This window comes from Heterocephalus glaber, unplaced genomic scaffold (assembly GCF_053883595.1).
Source record: "Heterocephalus glaber isolate CG9 unplaced genomic scaffold, H.glaber_assembly_v1.0 deba00000071, whole genome shotgun sequence".
NCBI lineage: Eukaryota > Metazoa > Chordata > Mammalia > Rodentia > Bathyergidae > Heterocephalus > Heterocephalus glaber.
In genome coordinates this window covers 29,155,801-29,176,446 of record NW_028258137.1, presented here as the reverse complement: position 1 = coordinate 29,176,446, position 20,646 = coordinate 29,155,801, and the positions used below count along the sequence as shown (strand labels likewise).

At 36.9% G+C, this 20,646-nt stretch overlaps 1 protein-coding gene across 2 annotated transcripts in view; it reads right to left on the bottom strand.

The window, feature by feature from the left end:
* The window catches only part of Amfr (autocrine motility factor receptor), a 44,745-nt gene that overhangs the window by 21,634 nt on the left and 2,465 nt on the right, over positions 1 to 20,646 (bottom strand). For both annotated transcript variants that reach the window (XM_021260879.2, XM_004847897.4), the window contains exons 2-8: positions 16,064 to 16,156; positions 11,913 to 12,077; positions 10,434 to 10,586; positions 6,001 to 6,041; positions 5,689 to 5,821; positions 3,608 to 3,741; positions 2,587 to 2,697 (exon numbers count right to left, since the gene is read on the bottom strand). In XM_021260879.2, the coding sequence (XP_021116538.1) occupies positions 2,587 to 2,697; positions 3,608 to 3,741; positions 5,689 to 5,821; positions 6,001 to 6,041; positions 10,434 to 10,586; positions 11,913 to 12,077; positions 16,064 to 16,156 (830 nt within the window). The remainder of the gene's footprint in view (positions 1 to 2,586; positions 2,698 to 3,607; positions 3,742 to 5,688; positions 5,822 to 6,000; positions 6,042 to 10,433; positions 10,587 to 11,912; positions 12,078 to 16,063; positions 16,157 to 20,646) is intronic.

Genomic DNA, 20,646 nt, shown 5'->3' with positions numbered 1-20,646 from the left:
TGATCACTAAAAAGCAAAACAAAAATCATCACAAAATACGACTTTCATACTATTAGGATGGCTATAAAATAAGTACTGGCGAGAATGTGAAAAAATTGGAACCCTCATACATTGCTGGTGAAACAGAAAATGGTGCAGCTGCTATGGAAAAGTCTGGCAGCTCTAAAAGAAGTTAAACATAGAATTACGATGTGATCCAGCACCCATTCCTAGGTATACACTTAAAGAATTAAAAATAGGTACTCAGATACTGGTTCCCAAATGTTCATAGCAGCATTATTTATAGAATGGCCAAAAGCTAGGGAGAAACCCAATGTACACCAGTATAAATTGTTTAACTATTGTAAAATTATTTAAATTCAGCCATAAAAAGGAGTGAAGTATGGCTACATGCTACAATATAGATGACTTCAAAAACATTATGCTAAGCAAAAGCAGTCAGTTACAAATGCTTATATACTGTATGACTCCTATTACCTCAAACAACTGGAATAGGCAAGTCCACAGAGACAGAAAGTCGCTTAGAGGTTGCCAGGTGACAGGGGAGGGAAGAATGGGGAGTGATTGCTTAGTAAGTGTGGGGTGTTACTCTGGGTGATGAAAAGTTCTGAAACCAAAGAGAAGTGGTAGTTGCACAAGATTGTAAATAAACTAAATGTCACTGAATTGTTCACTTTAAAATCGTTAATTGTATGTTAATGAATTTTATTGTTATGCTATATTAATGAATTTTTCCTCAATCAAAAAATTAAACCCTAAAATTAATCTAATCTTATGCTGAAAAGTATTTCTTCTGGGCTAAAATATACTCTTATTTTTCCCAACTAGCCTTCAGGCTTCTGTGAGACTGAAAGGTTTTTGAGAAATGTGTGCAAATTCTCTGGTCTTCTCAACCTCAACAAATAGCACCTCTACATGGTAACGGCACAAGTTGAAAAACTAAGAGAACTCCTGACACCTCCTTTATTCCTCTTGGTCCCATAGTCAATCTAGCCCATAACCTTCTAATTCTCCTCAACTCTGTCTTCTTCTCTCCAAAGACACTTCCTCCACAGCAGTTCAAGCTGCTTTCGGTGTATCCCAGAACCACTGCAGCAGTTCCTTCTAGTCTTCCTGACCTCTTCAAGCTATAGACCTTATTCACCAGCCCCCACTGAAACCCCTTCAATGGCATTTCCTCCTTCTGATGGCGCTCTGGACTCCACCCAGCTTCTTCAGGGTCAATAAACACTCTTCCCTCTTCCACTCTGGGCTCTAGGTACCAGCTTCTCTTCCAGTTCCTTCAACACACTCAGCTTCTCTCCTGCTAGAGATGCTCCCACTGTCCTACATGCTCTCCCACCTGATCCCCCCTTCTCAGACCTGGCTCCTGCTTATCCTCCAAGGTCACTTCCTCCAAGTTTGAGTCAAATATCTTTGTTACTCGCTCTCAAGAACCATGTTTCTTTTCTATAATTTATTCTATAATGTCAATTTATACATAAATGTGCCCAGTTAATTTATGTTTGTCTGCTTTATTACACTGCAAGCTCCACAAACACAAAGACTACATCTGTTATTTCTATTTCACTTCCAGAGCCCAACACAGCACCCAGGCATAAAAAAAAAAAATACTGTTGATACATTTGTTGAGTGGGACGTTCCAGCTCCAAAGCCCTTCTAACTATTAAAAAGGAGTACAAAACGTGGCCAGGGATTTAGCTCAGTGGTTTTGCCTCCTGCTGTGCAAGCGCAAGGACCCAAGTTCGATCCCTGGTACCAAAAAAAAAAGGAGTACAAGAACAATTTGGGAATATAAAATAATGAAAAGATGATTAAAAATGTAAAGGTCAAAATGTTCTCAATATGGAATACTGACCACAGATGCAAAGGGCCAAAAGATACCTCAAGGTCCATCAGTATCAAAACATCCAATCTATCAACAGAGTGATTTAGGCTAAACAGAGCCCTGATGCAATCTCTGAAAATAAGTAAGAGATCACTTCAATCTTTCAGGTTTACAGAAGAGGCTATTTTGTAATCCTTCCTAATAGTCACAGTTTTTTACTCTTTAGTGGTTCTAGTCTGGTCCCTATCTCAGCCCACTTCTCAGGAATGTGTTTTAATGCTGCTCTTAGGCATGTGCAAAATGCAAAAATGTATTTTTTTCTCTCCCCAGTTACATATTAAGCTGTTGAAAACAAGGATTCTTCCTGGAGCTCTTTCTTTCAAATCTTACAGACATATTTATTATACCTCACAGCTTAAGTAGTGAAAAAAATATAAAGATGGCTACACACCCAGAAATTAAGATGGCAGGACATGAGTGAAGAACAGGCCTGAGGACACAGAAAGAGGCTGAGTGACAGAGAAGGACAGTCAAAGCTCCCCATAACACTAGTTTCAGCAACATGACCAGTAATGTTCCCAATCCTTGCTGGGATTAGCCTTCAGCCCAGGTACAAAAACACCCCCTTGCCAGGGATTTAGCTCAGTGGTTTCGCCACCTGCTGCGCAAGCGCAGTTCGATCCCCGGTGCCAAAAAAAACCCAAAAACACCCCCTGGACAGAACACTAATCCCATATGGCCCTGCACAAAGATCCTACTTGTGGAAAAGATGTCCACAGGGCAGTTTCCTTGCAGCCTGCATGGAATCCCAGCAGATTGCACAGTCATCATTATTGACAGCCAGCTCCTCTGGAGTTGCAACTGCAAACCTGTAAAAAAAAATAAAACATGCCCGGGCCAAATTTCTGCCAATTTCACACACATAATGTACACTAGTTCATAAGCTTCACCTTCAGTCACCTTTATAATGGCACAATTACAGAGGAATCTTTATCAGTAAAAACAGCTTTGGTTTCTCATCAGAGCCTTTTAAAGGATAAGTGAGAAACTTATGCACAAAAATTAACATTGTGGTAATAACAATTCCTGTTAGTGATGACCTCAAGAAATATTTCTGGGCAAAACAGAGGAATAAGGCTCCCAGAGAGCCAAACTATCTCCAGGAAACAAAAAGAAGATGTATTAATCTTATAGCTGCAGGCTTGGTTTAGCCTCAGGTTGGCAAGTGAGTGCCTTCTTCAATGAGTGTGAGTGGGTATGTTCAAACACACATGTATGCAGAATAACTGAGACCCACCTTCACCTTCACAAAATAAAGAAGGCAGCTTCCATTTAATCAAGATGATGATAATAAAAACCTAGTATCTCCTGGAATCCTCCCAATAGCTCCAGGAAGAAGGTACTGTTATCAACTCTATTTTTTTGTTTGTTTGTTTTAAGTGTTTTGTTTTGTTTTTAAAAAGAGGTCTTGGCTATGTAGTTCAGCTGGCCTTGAACTCACAGTGATCCTCCTGCCTCAACCTCCTGAGTGCTGGGATTACAGGTGTGCACCACATCTATTTTAGAGACAAAGCAGGGAGAGCACAGAGAGTTAATAAGGTGCCCCAAATCAAGCAGCCACTAACTAAGTGGGATTCATACACAGGCAGTCTGACTCCAGAGCCTGTACTCATCATCAGCAACAATTTACAAAAGCAAGTTCTGATATAGTCTAGGATTTGTTTTTATTACAGAGCTAAAATGAATAAACTTGGCTAACACTGATTTGTGCTTACTTACCTGGCTTCCATGTTCCCGACTACACGCAGATAGTTCTTGTGCCGACGGATTCGACGCTGTACCTCATGAAACAGGTAACGCAGCTGCATAAAAATGACCAGGCTGGCCATGGATAACCAGATGTTGCCAAATAACTTAGAGAGAAAAAGAATAAAACACACAATAAAAATGAATGTGAGCTCACTAGTGATGAAGATACATGGTGCATAGCTACACCCGCCTCACAAGCGCAAGGTCCAGAGTTCGATCCCTGGTACAAAAAAAAGTTCTTAACATTTGGTGAAGGTGAACTGGAACAGTCTTTGAGAAAGAAAATGTATGTACTGATTTCACTTCCTTAAACAATGGGATGCTCTTCAACCTAGGTGTCCAATTGCCAGCAATCTTTCCTGAACAACTAAATGGAAATTTAAAACCTTTGTGCAAAAAGATATCTAAAAAAAAATAGTCCACCTATGCAATTATAAAGGAGAAAATATGGAAATATAAAAACTGCCTGCAGAAAAAGTTAGGTTGAAAATTTATATAATGTAGTATTATATATAGTCACAATATTTATTAAAATATGCAATTATAGGGCTGGGGATTTAGCTCAGCAGTTTTGCCACCTGCTGCGCAAGCACAAGGACCCAAGTTGGATCCCCGGTACCAAAAATAAAAATAAAAAAATAAAATAAAATAAAATATGCAATTATATATTAATATATTTGTATATATAAGTTTTGAATGTAAAATACTTAGAAAATGATATTGGATGAGTGAAAAAAAGGAGGATATAAATACCTTAAAGAAACTAATATGTAATTTAAAAAATAATGTAAAGTTTTAAAATAGCAAACAAATATAATCTTAATATCCCACTATTGGGTTCGGATAGTTAAATTATGGTATATCTACATGATGAAATTTTTTATCAGGAAGGTATTAAAATGCTTTAGAAGAATTGTTGCTAGCATAAAAAATCATCCATAGGGCCGGGGATTTAGCTCAGTGGTTTTGCCGCCTGCTGTGCAAGCACAAGGACCCGAGTTCAATCCCTGGTACCAAAAAAAAAAAAAAAAAATCATCCATAATGCATTTATTATAAAAAAGAAAATTTAGCCAATCATGGTGGCACACACTTGTAATTCTAGCACTTGGGAGTTGAAGCAGAAGGACTGCAAGTTCAAATCCTACCTGGGCAACTTAACAAAACCATGTCTCAAGACAAAAAATAAACCCTAGCATGCATGAGGCCCTGGGTCCAATATCCAGTACCACAAAAATAACTAACTAAATAAATAAAACTACATGTCTAAACTAGGATCTCAATTTATGAATGTATTTAAATACATATAGAATTAGATAAATACAACAAAACATTAATAGTTATCTGTGGGCATTTGTCTTTCCCGTTTTAGGGGAAAAGGGAACTTTCTTTAAACAAAAGAATTATATGCTTTTTTTTTTCTAAAGTAAGTTTTTAAATCTATTTTCAAACAGAAGACTTAGAAATGTTATAGCTAACCCAATAATTTTTAAACACTAATTGATAAGCTTATGATGTAAATAAATTGCCCATCGACTACGTGGATTTTCAGCATTATTAGACTGATGAAGCAATGAAGCAGATTTATATAATTTCTGACACACAAGTCCAAGGTAACAGGAATTAAGTGGGAGGATTTTATTTTTAATTACAAAGATGAAAAATTTATGAATCCATGAAGTAGCAAACACAGCAGGAATTCCTATTACCACCTACAAAGTAAATGCTAAATGTGAGAAGCCACAGAAAGTATAGGGAGAAGTATCACTTTAATTTTATGCTAAAACAAATTATCTATATTGACTTGGTCAACAGAATTTACTAAGTCTTATAGGACAGTAATTGCCTCTGGGGCTGGGCACCATCCAAAGAAGTTCCACAACACTGCTGTATACACCTTGGCAAAAAAAGATGCACCGCCACCTTCAGTTATATAACCTTTTAAGTGGCTCCTCCACATTTGATTCCAAATGTTTCATTCTTAAATATACAAACTAAGGTTCCTGATTCTGAAAGTCTTAGCTGTGTCGGAGCTACTTCTGAGGGAACTTACCAACATGTGAATGTGGTGCATGAGGTCTAGGGACAATAGAGTGAGTTCCATGACAAAATCAGTGTAATAGACATAGGTTCCCTTTCCTTCCCAAGTCCCTTCATGGTTTAGGTCCCACAGGTGAATTACATATCTGCAACACAGAAGCAGAAAAAGAGAAAAACATGTTAATTTACCACCGTTGACTGAATTTAGTTTAAATATGTTATAGTTAAGCACATTTTCATGTATTTTATACCTGGTTAAATCTTAAAGTCAACTGAATGAGTAGAGTAGACCCCAATTACCTATCTCCCATAAATTTCTACTCACCGTAAAATCACATGAGCTGTCCTTACTGTCACAAGAAGAGACTGTAAAAGACAAATTGAATTGCTTAACTTAATTAAGAAGCATATTGTTCGAGTTACCTATTTCTCCATTTCCAATTTTCATGGAATACTTTCATAATCTAGAAAGTCAACTTCTATTAGACCTTTTCCTGTTAATAGATAACAACCAATTACACTTGTCCATCTCCTGGGGATCTCTTATATAATCTTGAGGTTTGTCCCCATTGTTTGACTATCATCTCTATTTGATATGGCATTATATCAAATAAGGTCATTATAACTGATTACTTAAAAGGGTGTCTACTTGGCTACACTATAGCTCAAAATATAGTTTATGTACTACTGTCCTAGATAGGAGCACTCACTCTCTCATAAATGCTGTGTACTCCCTTTGTCCACCAGAAGAAAAGAGAATGAAGGAAAAAAAGGCTCTCATGGAATTTTTTTTCCATTTAGTTTACTGGTACATTTTAGGTTTACAATACAGTTACATTCATCGAGATCTTGTACCTTTACATGACGTACCTTGGTTCTTATTTTTTCCCCATTCCCCTGCCCTTCCTTCACCCCCTCCACCCTTCCCTATTTACAAAGACTTTGTTTCCATGTTTCTCCTCTTCTCGTATTTGTTCTTTTCCCTTCTTTCCTTTCCCCTTCCCCTCCCACTTCCCCTATTCCTTTAAATATTTTCTTCCTATTTGACAATATCCATTATACATTTTGATTCTTATTTACACTTTTAGTGTTTCCCACTAGAGAAACTATTTGGTATTTACACATGTTGTGTCCTATTTATTTCACTTAAGAGTATGGCCTCAATGTGGATCCACTTAGCTATAAACGGAGGGTTTTTTTTACAGAAATTGATAGTAAGAAAAATCTCCTCTTTATCAGAATAGAACTGTTTCTATGTTTGAGATTAAACTTCCTTTTATAAATGGAAAATATTTTACCGGAGAAACATTATGAATATAAGGACTATACCTTAGTTCAGAGCATCAAATCTATAGCATAATAAATTACCTTAAGAGAATAAACAGTAACAAACTGAAATAAAGATATGTACTATAGTATGACCCAATAGGCCTGACTTATATATGTTTATTTTTAGGTGTATCTTTTTCAATGTGTGCTCTAACTTAAACTGAAAGTTAAATTTAAAAAAGCAAAACATCAGCTGGGCACAGTGGAACATTCCTGTAATCCCAGCACTCCAGGATCTGAAGCAGAAGGATAAGTTTGAGTTCAGCCTGGGCAACTTAGCAATTTAGGGAATCCCTGTTTCAAAAATAAATAAATAAATAAGGCTTGGGATGTAGCTCAGTGCAAAGGTCCCGGGTTTAATCCCCAGTACCACCAAAAAAAGCAAACATGAGTACCACTCAAATAATGCTTTTAATAAAATATATCTAAATGAAACTAATTAATATAAGTCAGTGTAAAAATATTTTTAAAAGATCTTTTTCAAGAGGAAATATAATTGCACATACCTTTCACATACAGAATTATTCAATTAGGATTACAAATGTTTTATTAAGTATTTAAATGTTCTTTTTCTAATATTATTCACACTGTATTGTACTCCAAAATGAACACTAGTAAACAAAAATAAATTTTAATCCCGCTGTAACAAAATCGTAATGAGTAGTTCACACCTAACTTACTTTGATTACTTAGCTTATTTTATTTTGTTTATTTATTTTTGGTACTGGGGATCAAACTTGGGTCCTTGCACTTGCAAGGCAGGTGGTGGAACCACTGAGCTAAATCCCCGGCCCTTTATTTTTATACCTTTTTTTTTGTGCTGGGGATCGAACTCAGGACCTTGAGCTTGCGAGGCAGGTGGTGGAACAACTGAGCTAAATCCCCGGCCCATTTAGCTTATTTTAATATTAATTAGATTCAGTATATCTAATACAGAGGTCCCCCTTATCCACTGGAAATATGTTCCAAGACCCCCAGTGGATAATAAAACTACAGAAAGCACTGAATCCTACATATACTATGTTTTTTTTATGCCTTGAAGCACACTATACAGTACTATAATCAATCTCCCCTTCCATGTTTTAACCCTGGTGCCTTCTCTGAACAAAGATGCTTACACATTGGGGTCATCATTAAATAAAGTAAGTTACTTAAACACAAGCACTGGGATACAATGACAGTTGATACAAATGAGATGGCTAGTATGTGACTAATGTGTAACACACCCAATGTGGAGACTCTAGATAAAGAGATAATTCATGTTCCGGGCAGTGTTTCATCATGCTACTTAGAATGGTGCACAATTTAAAATATATCAATTATAAGACTAGGGGTATAAACTCGGTAATTGATTACAGGAAGCCCTGGCTTTAATCCCCAGCACCAAACAAAACAAAACAAACCACTTATAAATTATCTATTTCTGGAATTTCCCATTCAATATTTTTAGATAGCAGCTAGCCACAGATCACTGAAACTGCAAAAAGTGAAACCATGAGTAAAGGGGAAAATATTCCACTTTTTAAATTAATAGCAATTATAGATAAGATGAAAGTAGTTTGTTTTTGGCCTACGGACAAAGCAAATATGCTGAATGAATATAAGAACATATAAAAAATTGAGGTTATGCCAAACAAAAATTAGTTTTTTCTGAAAGGTTTCAAAAAGTAAATTTTTTAAATTTAAAAATATTCACGGAGGGGCAAGCATTAATTCTAGCTGCTCAGGAGGTGGAAGTTGGAGGATTCCAAGTTCAAGGCCAGCCTGGACCACCTAGGAAGATCACCTCCAAATAAAAAAGTAACAAAGGCTGTCATCAATCCATGAGTGAATAAAGAAGACGTGGTTTGTGGGTTTTATATACAATGGGGTACTGCTCTGTCATAAAGAAGGATGAGCTTCAGACATTTCTAGCTGAATGGATGGACCCTGAGACCATACTCCTAAGTGAAATAGATCAGACACACATGTTTGAATACTGCATTGTTTCTCTGGTGTGGGAGGCTGAAAGTAGAAGTAAGGACTGAAATGTGTGACAGATATTGGGAAATGGGAAATGGGAAGAGAATGTTCAAATGGGAGCGGGGACCGGAGAGGGGAGAAGGAAAGAAGGAAGGGACAAGAAAAAAGTGAAAGTAGAAGGAAACAATGGAGGCAGGGCTTTTGTACATAGGAAGGGAAGGAGCTGTAAGCGGGAGCACAGGATAAAATTAAATTAAAAGAAAAAGAAACTGTTTACAATTAAACCAAAACCAAGGTGTAGCCAAAACCTCCAGAAATCCCTCTAATCTCTCTAATCCCAAAGTCATTTTCTCCCTCCAAGTTGAAATTTTTTCATGATATACACTCAACAACCTAAAACAAATTTTCTTTTCCTAGTTTACTTTGGATACTGAAAATCCATAGGGACTTTTCATAATAAGGAAACAAAAGTATCATACCTCTTAAAAAAAATAACAAGGCCTACTCTTTTTTTTTTTTTTTTTCCGGTACCGGGGATTGAACTTGGGTCCTTGCGCTTGCGCAGCAGGCGGCAAAACCACTGAGCTAAATCCCTGGCCCCAACAAGGCCTACTCTTAAAAAATAAATAAAAATAAAAATAACAAGCACTGGGGATATAACTCAGTGGTAGAGTGCCCCTGGGTTCAAGCCCTAGTATGTCAATCAATCAATCAATCAATATTTTTAAAAATTCATGGAGAGTTGGAAGTATAGCTCAGTGTTAGAGCACTTGCCTAGCATGCACAAGGCCCAGAGGCTGATCCCCAGCACAAGAAGGAAGGGAAGGAAAGGGGAGGGAAGGGGAGGGGAGGGAAGAAGGAAAAAAAAGAAGGAAAGAATAAAAGGAAGAAGGGAGAAAGGAAGAAATAAGAAAAAATTTTCCTTCAAAATAATGAATATGGCTTACACATTATTCTGTAATTTAAAAGAAACAATTAGATATTAATTTAATAATTATAGATTTCATTAATAACCACCATCAACCCATTGTTTATAACATCTTAAAAGGAATACTCTTCTGAATACTTTGGATTCAAAGGACTTGCACTGTGTCATTTGCCACTAAAATGACTAGAATCTCAAGCATCAAAAAATGTTCAATTCACCCTCTATGCTTCAGGGTCCGCATTATAAACAGGAATAATAAATGAGTCAGTACACGTAAACTATCTAGGACAATAACTGGCATATAATAAGAAGTTTATAACTTGGGGGAAAATAATTTTTACAGATTGTAGCAAGGATTACATGAAATACTACACATAAAACCATTAAGCACAAATTCCTAACACAAAAAAGGAGCTCAATAAATGGTTATTAAAATCAATGATCACATATCCAGCCATCATTTTATGGTTGGAAATAATCTAGCTTCCTTGAAAATATACAGAAATATGATCACACCAAGCCTGTGTTTGGCATCCTACCTCTGCAGCCATGAAAGCCAAGGTGTGCATTCCATGGGTGTAGCCAGTGACACAGCAGACAACCGCTAATCCGCAGCAGGAAAGTAGCATAGCAATCAACAGAGACAGGACTCGCCCATGGCTGCTCATTGGTGTGGTGGGAGAAAATGAAAGCTGAAAGGGACAAAAGAGAAAGGCAACTTACTCTTCTTCATGGCCATGGTAAACTGCCTAAGAAGCTCAAGATCAAGTTTAGCATCCCTGCTTGGAGGGTCTGTCCCAACCACAGAAAAGCATCTCATTACCTATGGTCAAAATTCTCCAATGACCTAAATATGAATATGAGCTGTTGACATTTATGGATCTTTATTATTTAATTTACCAAATATAATGATATGCATTATATTTTCATCTCATATTCTCAAGGATCCTCCTACCATGGGAATATAAACCTTTAGAAGCAACTTTCCGAGAACACACAATTCTCTCTTCTAACATTCAACAGGATTCAGTAGTGTCATGTTCTGGCGTGCTTCTTGCTCAATCTTACTCTAATCTTCTTCCTCAAAATTAACCTGGAGGGTCTGCCTAGTCTGTTAGGGCTAGGACAACTGAAATGTATTCAAGTGCAGATTTACCACTATAATAATGTTATGTTAATGTTATGCAAGAAAAAGCAGCAGCCTAAAAAGGAGGCCTGGAGCTGTGACTCTTAAAATAGTAGATATAGATTACAAACCACTTTGGGAAGTTAGAAGATCCTACTTGAGAAAGGAGATGGGAGTTGAATTATGAAGAAATAAAGGCTTTGAGAGTGACATTAACTCATAGAGAAGTGCAATGGTCACCTGGTCCATGAAGAGTAGATAAAAGACAGAGGCACAGAGGCTCCAGAATGGGTTTAACTGCAGGCACATGTTTACCTGGGCCCTACAAGACTGGTGCAGGAACATTAATGAGGGATAGCTCATCTGCACAGCTCTGACATGAAGTCCCAGCTAGATCTTGTACCCAGACAGGGAAGGATTCACTTCTCCTTAGATCAGGGAAGTTGAGAGAGCTAATTCAGTCCTGGCCTAGGGGGGAACAATATAATCCAGCCAGAAAGAAAAGCTCCAAGAATTGGGGTAGGAAAGAGAAAAGATAGGAGGAGACTAGAACAGAAAATATCCAGAAGTGATCAGATTTTATTTAGTGTATAGATTAAGATTTCCTTGCACTGTGACCCAAACAGTTTGTGTAAGTGAAATGAGCACACGTGAGCTGAAACACAAAGCACTAAACTCTATGGGGGTGGGGAGGAAACAATCTCTGTAGGAGACATGAACTCTGCATTCCTAGGCTGCTGCAGAAGTTTCTGAAGAAAGCAGCAGTGGGGACCTGACCCAGAAGTCTTTCCCTTTAGTCTACCCAAACATACATGCCATGGCTCATTTATATTACACAATTCAAATCTGGCAAACATGTGACTGGGAAAGCAGAGCTTGGCTAAAAACTCACATATTCAAACCGGTCCTTGCAGAGCTGAACCATTAGATGCAGAAAAACAAGTCCAGCAAACCAGAGACACCACATAACCACCTCTTCCACAGTCTGGACATTCAGCACACCAAAAATGAAAATGAACTTGTAGAAAATAAAATTCCAAAACTTGTCTTTCAGGTGCTGAAAAGAAAAATATTTATAAAGGTAAGTACCATCACATCTAACCCATTTTAAGAGAAGTTAATGTAACAAAAGTGTGCTTCTAAAGAAGAAATATTTTACACTTAGCTTTCCAATACTTATTCACAAGAAAACAGAAGACAATAGCCAGGCCCGGTAGTGTACCCCTGTAATCCCAGTACTCGGGAGGCAGAGGCAGGGGGATCAGTCCAAGTTTGAGGCCAGCCTGGGCTACATGAGCTCAGGACAGCCTGAACTACACAATGAGACCCTGTCTCACAAAAACAAAAGAAAACAAGTAAGAAAACAGAAGACACAAGAAAAAAAGAACTTCTCTGAAAAATAAAAGTGAGACACCCAGAAAGTAATTTATAAACTTTGGATTATAATCCTGAATCACTTCTGAGATTTTAGTCATTAAAAAGGTAGTAATGTTGGTCTAATATTTCATATACTAAGAAATTAAAATATCTCATATTTTCTACCCATGGAAAGAATAAGGGCTCTCAGTAATACTTCTGCCCTCTAGATTTTAAATAGTAGAAAATATTAGACTTTTAAAAAAATTCTTTAGAATAAAAAACAGTGCATGAACATTGCCAGCCCATAATCAATAAAGTACCATGAAAATAAAAATATACCACAACATTTTTATGTACTTTATCTTCTTCCAATGTACAAAATACATTAATTTTTTTTTTTTGTACCAGGGATCAAACTCGGGGACTTGCGCTTGCGAGGCAGGTGCCAGAACCACTAAATCCCCAGCCCCCCCAAATACATTAATTTTTGAACACTGCTTCCTTTCAAATATTCATATTGCGAGAACCAATGTTTGGTTTTGTTTTGAGGTAATGGGTGTTGAACCCAGGGAATGCTGGGGTACATCCCCAGCTCTTTTTATCTGTTTATTTTGAGACAAGGCTTCACTAAATTGACTATGCTGGCCTCAAACTTGGGATCCTCCTGCTTCAGCCTTCCAAGCAGCTGGGATTGATTACATGCATGCACCACCATGCTCTGCTAATATGCCATTTTAATGGTTACAGATGGACACAAACTTTGTAATTTTCCAAAATTCAGAAAACATTCCAACATCTTTGTATGGCTTTCTACTTCTTCAGCATTCCTGAATCAAAGATTAAAAATGCTTTTACGTTTTCTGATATGTAGTAATAATCACTTAATTTCTAAAGAAGCTGTATAAGTAAACTTGTACAAAATGTATATTTGCTTCACTGTACTCTTCTCTAAACTGAAGACTTTCAGCTTTAAAAATCCTTACCACCCTGAAAACACTAAGGAGGGGAGCAATGAAGGAAGTCTAGTCCTACCATATGTTAAAATGTACAATTATCCAGCCATCTATGGGTTTGGAGGGAACTTGGTAAAGAAAATAAGAATAAAAGCATGACTTTTACTTATAATTCTGAACCATGTAAATCTTTTACAAATTTAAAAAATAAAATTAAAACACAAAAAAAGGAAAACTGAAAATAAATAATTGAGTCTAACTGTATAACAAATTGACAACATGACTACTTAAAAATAAGAATCAGGGAATTAAAAACACTGAACTGTGACTGCACAACTTGTGTACAGAGAATGAAATGATCTGGAGAAAAACATCAAAGAGCATCCCCTAATTCTGTCCACCGAAAAGCAAAGACCCCTCCCCCACAGCAGCAATAAGCACATATAGCTAGTATAAATCTTGGTTCCGGAATACCATTCCCCAATAAAATGAACTAGGAATCCTTGGTGAATGTGTTTCCAGGCCTGGGACAAAAAAAAGTACAAGATGAACCTAGGATGTTTGTGCCCTGGTTTTGAATCTTGGTTCTGCCACCGAGCTGCAATGTGACATTGAGGTAATCACTTTATATTACTGTTCTCTGGCTTTCCCATCTACAAAATGGGTCTTACATCTCATAGAACATATCTCATAGATTGCAGGGGCATTAGTAAGTTAATATATACAAAAATGCTTTCAGAAGAGCCATAATAGGCATTAAGTGCTTAAAAACAAAAATGTGTTGCTCTAAGCCTCTATTTAACATTTCGATATTTATTCCATTCTAGGTAATCTTTCCCTCTAGCATGATTCTATTTCTTGAACTTTAAGCACCCACAGAGTAAACCCATGCCAATTATATAAGTCAAAATAAGCCAACACAGAACAGCATGAAAGATGTTTTATACTGAAAAAACTGAAAGTAGAGTTTGTAAACACGTATGCCCATTATGATTATTTCTATATATATCAAAATCTATGAAATACTCTAAGGTTATGTTCTCTGTTCATTTTAACCTATTATCTAACATTTTAGGGTAAACAAAGTGTGTAAGGTCCACTGGTGTCAAATCAATCTACCAGCAATTAGTTGGCCTACCTCTAGCCTGACCAATTTCTGACTCATCAAATCAAAAAATCTGAAGAAAGAAGAAAAATTTAGAGGAAGTATCAAAAGGAGCTTTTGTACATATTTTTTAAAAAGTGTGTTCTATTAAATTCATCTGGGAGATCTCTAGAGCTGATATTTTGAAGAAAGTACTCAATATTCGGTAAAGAAAAATTTTGGGAAAACAAAATAGTCCTGCTCATAACAGCATTCAAGGACTCAACTGCACAATAACCACATTTCAGCTCTAAATTAGGCTTCTGCTAGTTTTTATCAAAAAAAAAGATTTTGAGGGCCGGGGATTTAGCTCAGTGGTTTCGCTGCCTGCTGTGTAAGCACAAGGACCCAAGTTCAATCCCCGGTACCGTAAAAAAAAAAAAAAACAAACAAAAAAAGATTTTGAAAAGGGTTGAAAAGGGCAGGTAAAGGGAGTCTAGAATACTGCACTTTGAAAATGCAGAAAAACCGTTGTACAACTAATGTAGTAGATTCCTGTGTCTTATCACTGGGATGAAATAAAGTAAAACATGATTGTGTTCTTAGGTCAGTTCTAAATTCTTTAAAACACATCATTCTACCCATTAAAATTCTTGGTGAACTACCAATCTGTATGGTGTGGTTATACACAGTTCTTCACTGGAACTGCTCTCTGTCCTTATACATATTCTGAGAGTCATTTTTTTTTTTTTTTGGTACTGGAGATGGAACTCGGGTCCTTGTGCTTGCGCAGCAGGTGGTGGAACCACTGAACTAAATCCCCGGCCCTGAGAGTCATTTTTAACAATCTTGCCTGAGACAAGGGCAAGTCACCTATTTTCTACTTGCAGAATAATGAATCTTAATTGACTTTTCCATAGGAGAAAAAAAATCAGTACATCTTTTAGGGAAGAACCCACATTCTTAAAAACATTTATGATGATTCAAACTAAAACAAATTAATGCTTCTTTATAAATATTACCTTTTTAAAAAGTGATGGGGAGGTGCCGGTGATTTAGCTCAGTGGTTCTGCCACCTTGCCTCACTAGCGCAAGGACTCGAGTTCAATCCCCAGTACCAAAAAAAACCAAACAAACAACAAAAAACAAAAAGTGATGGGGAAATAGCCATAAAGGACAAATTGGGACAACTTGGCTATGCTGAATATGGACTATGGATCTGACAAAAGTCTTTTATCAATGCTAAATGTCCCAATTTGGATCACTGTGCTACTGTTATAAAAGAGAAATGTTTTTACTCTTAGGAAATACATACTGAAATATTTGGGGATAAAGGCCCAAATGGATTAGAAAAAATTACGCATAAACAAATAAAAAGTGAACAGGGCCAGGGATGTAGCTCAGTGGCACTGTGCCTGTCTGGCAAGCGCAAGGTCCTGAGTTTGATTTCCAGTACAAAAACAAAACAAAACAAAACAAAAAAACAAATATGTGAATAGGAAAGCAAATGTGAGAAACATTAGTAGTTGGTAAATCTGGATAAAGTATAGGAGTTTCTTGTATTCTTAGAAACTTTTATTTTTTTGAAATCATATAAAATTTAAAAAATAAATCTGGTACAAGAATCTATCCACTGTTTGAACTTACCTGTCTCTCACTCACTCGAAGAGGGCCAAACACAATACACTGGATAAGCTTAGCCACCAACATCAAAATACAGCAAGCAGTATTTACCAGAACCTGTACACAAACCAAAGAAAGTTTAGTTCCTCTGGTTGAAAAATAAAAGTAGCTTTAAAAATTTCATATTAGGAATTCAGCCATAAATTCCAATGATTGAGCCTTTCCACTTCTCTACCAGTCCAAAATAATTACTACTTGAAGGGTACACATTATGGGTAGCAGGAGTAGGTGATGAGTGGGAAGGAGAGGTACCAGCTTAACAGTTAACTCACAGTTCCTTGTTCCAATGTGCACCCTCCAGTAGGCCACCTTACCTTCTAGTCTTTACTGTATATTCTGAACTGTATGTATAAAACTGTAAAGCACCTTAGAAACTGCAGTATATTAATTTCCTACACTGATTTTGATAGCTTTAAAAAAACTGTTTGAAAAATGGAAGTTACCATGATCAATATAATTGAGGACCCAAATATCCCACCCTGCCAAATAGGAGGTAGGTATAGGAGGGTTTATGGTCACAAAAATCACAAGACCATGGATACTGATAACCAAAACACACACACACGCACACACTCTTTTGACATATATTGTCAAAGGACAATCTGCCAACCAAAAGTTGACTATTCTCCCTTGCTCAAAATCAGCTTTGAAGTAAAGGTTCTGGAGCATCAGAGCAGAACAGGACATGTAAAACAGGAAAGAGGAAGAAAACTAGTGAGAGGGCTAAGAAATGAAAGGTTTTCTTCCATCCCTCATAAGAAAATGTTCTTTTTTAAAATAATTAAGAGACAGATGTTACAACTAAACAAATCTCAGTTCTTACAAAATGGAAGAATGGGCTGTCCCTGACCAGAAGGTGAAGGCACCATATCATGTTATTGATACTGAAATGATTTTGAAAACTCTAAATGACCCAAAAAAGCCAAGAGGACCTTAAGATGGATATTAAAGGACTTTTTTTTTTATTGTCAAGCATCAAGACACATGACTCAAGACACATGACTGTAATCCCAGCACTTGGGAGGTTAAGGCAGAAAGAGTTCAAGATCCAGACCAGCTTGGCGATACAGCAAGACTCCATCTCAAAAATACAAAACAAAACTTGATTTTCACTGAAAGCAAATGAAAAGGGACACTAACTCAATGAAAACACTGCTTCAACCTTTGATCCACTAAGTTTATAAGTAGGTGGCCATGGTCCTTTTCTCAACTCACTCTCTCCTATACTTTTAAAAGCAAATGATAATTTCAGAAAGAAAGAGAAGAAGAAAAGTGATGAAAGAAAGTCACTTAAGAAAGCTAGCTCCCTAAGATCACTCCAGGTTCTGCTTAATATCTCACACCATACACCCCTTGTTACAAAGCATAACGACTGGGGCAGAGATTTAGCTCAGTGGCACTGCGCCTGCCTTGCAAGCGCAGGGTCCTGAGTTCGATCCCCAGTACCAAAAAACAAAGCATAATGACAGTCCTGATTCATTACACAGAGACAATAGGGCCAGGAAGTAAAGAACGGGAAAAAAAAAAAATAATATATATATATATATACACACACACACACACACAATGTATTTTTGTTATTGTTTGTTTCATTTTTGTTTGTTTCTTTTGAGGTAGTTTTGCTTTGTTTTTCAGTGCCCTTGTGGCCCAGGCTGGTCTTGAACTCCAAACCCTCCTCCTGCCTAAACCTCCCAAGTGCTCGGATTACAGGCATGTGCCACCACACCCAGCAGAATATATTTTTGAAGAGTTGAAACAAAAACAGTTTGTTTTTTTAACAAAAACAGTTTTGATGAAAAAATAAATGGTTTGGGTAGTTAAATTCTTTGAATAACCAGAAAAAAAAAACCCTGAACTAGTTAACTGAAATATCCCATACCCCTTACTTGTGACTTATTCTGTATCAGCTATATTTAAAATAAGTTCCAGGGCCAGGGATTTAGCTCAGTGGTTCTGCCACCTGCCTGGCAAGAGCAAGGACCCGAGTTCGATCCAAAAAAACAAAACAAAAAAATAAATAAAATAAAATAAGTTCCAGAGAACTGAGAATGCTTAATTTTTAAGGTGATAAAATAGATATTACAATAAGCTTATCCTTATTGTCCTCTGCCAGTTAATTGTGACCTTAGTCATGTTCATGAGGAGAAATGTCATAACATAAAACTACAGCCCTCATGCCACCTCCTTCAGCTGAACAGGGTATTTAAATCAATCCAACATCCCCCAGATTAATTACAACACAGTTTTTAAAAATAATTCTTCCTGATTTGCCTGTAGGCATATGAGTTAAGAAATAAACACATGCAACAAATTTAGCACTTGCTCAAGGGAGGTGGGATATTAGAAAAATAAGGAAGATCTGGACTCTGAACTCCAAGAGCTTTTAGAACTTCCAGAAAACACTAAGCAACTGATGGTTCACAGAACCCCAAGCGGGATACTATGAAAGTTATGAAGAAAAAGATAAAATTTAGGGTTACTCAGTCATTTTTCTACCAAAACAGCATCCTTGCAGTATCTTGGGTCACAAAATAAAAAATAAAGTATCATTTGTTATTTCTCAATTCAGATCGTTAAAAAGACTTTTAAGTTAAAAAATACGATATAAGAAGTTTCTTTGATTTAGTCCCCCAAAACGGTTCAAGTTTCTCATCATCCATAGATTATCATTTTGTACTTTAATTTAAATAGCAGATTTAAAAATAAGCTTAGGGCCAGGGATTTAGCTCAGTGGTGCTGCCTCCCGCCTAGAAAGCCCAAGGTCCTAAGTTCCTAAATTCATCCCTGGTATACCCCCCCACCCCACCCCCCACCCAAGCACATTTTAAAAAGCTCAGCTAAGAAGGAAAAAGAGGGTTGAGAAAGTATAGCACACTAAAAAGGGAATTTATATAAAAGGAAAGATAATTTTTGTGATCTTTACATGGAAACCAAAGCTACAAAGGACTAGAAGCAACTAAAACCTACAAATTATGAACAAAGTATTTTTTAGAATACCTTAATGATTATTAATAACTGTCCTATGGCATACAGAGAAATAATTTCACAAATATTATGTCTTTCCATTAAGCACAGAGTAACTTCTCAACCTGCTACAACTACAAATACTAAAATAAAAGTACTTGTAGCATTTTTCATTTAAAAACAGATCTCAAATCATATTCCTCTAAGTACCTACCATACTCTTAGAGAGTCAACACTTTAGCTTGGATTTAAATCCACAGACCTCTCTGGTCCCCAGCACTGCAAACAGAAGTTAACAGTGAATAAATCCACAGGACTGTGGGACAAACCTTCTCACCTCCAAAAATCATATTGAGGCTCACTTCCAGTAAGCCTGACCTGAATCATCATTTTATTCACTTAGACAACAATAAAAAAGCTAACTTATTTTATCTGCTCTATAGGGCTAATTTTTCTTGTGGGCAGAATACAAAACAGACCACAGCGAGTTCAAAGAAACACTTCATAATACCAGAAAAGTGAAAAACAAATGTCTATGATGGCAGTCTGTTGAGTAAAGTGTAATACGTATTCAGTGGATCCAAATGAGGCCAGTAAAACCAAGTCAGCAGCTCTATATCACTAGCATTACATGGTACCTTCTAAATAACTGAAATATCAAAGTTACTTCAATTTAAGAATAAGAAAATTCAAGATAACAAAAATTCAAGATAACTTCCAGATCACTGGAAAAAAAGCAAGATACACAAATGTGATTAACTACACTACACTCTGTATAAAAAAGAAATATGTACACATACATGTGTGTGCAACAGGCAGATGTGAATTGTGTCAAGGACTCGGAACAATCCGGGTATTTCTCAGCCTTCCACTTAACACCAGTATTATTTACAAGAACCTGGTAATGCCCACTTCTGACAGAGAGAAGCAGGTGGCAAGAAAACAGAGGAAGTTTTACTTTCCACTATCTGCCACTTTCATACCCTTTGACTTCTGAACCATGAGCACATACCATCTATTTTTAAATTAATTTTGAAGTTCAGAACCTACTAAGCTAATGTGACTAGTTCTGAAATTCCACATTATTTTTCTCACCATATAAGAAACAGATCACTAACAAACCAAAACCGTGGCATAAGCCACAAGTTAGTCAGAGCTCCAAACATGGGAGAAATAAATATTCAAAGGAGTTGTCCACCTTCTTATCTTCATAGCAGGATGACTTCCTCCACCTCCTGTTACCCCTGGGTCCTCTTTCACCTCTCAACCTTCCTTTTAAGTCAGCAGATCCCAAATATTTTTAAGTTAACTGCCCAGAGTATGGGCCACTCTGCAGATGTCAGGCCCTGCCCTCCCCACACCATTCAGAGCTGGACAGGCTGTTTTCTTTACCAGGAATACCCTGCCCTGCTTGGAACCCTTCCTATCTTCCAAGGCTAGGGCCACCTTCTACCTTCCACGAGTCCTTCCCTAGCAGAATTCTTTTCCTCCTCCTCGAAATGCCATCATTTTTGTTTGAACATCTATCATCACTCATATATTGCCTTACTTAATAATGAGTTACTCTGAGGTTAGAGGTAAAG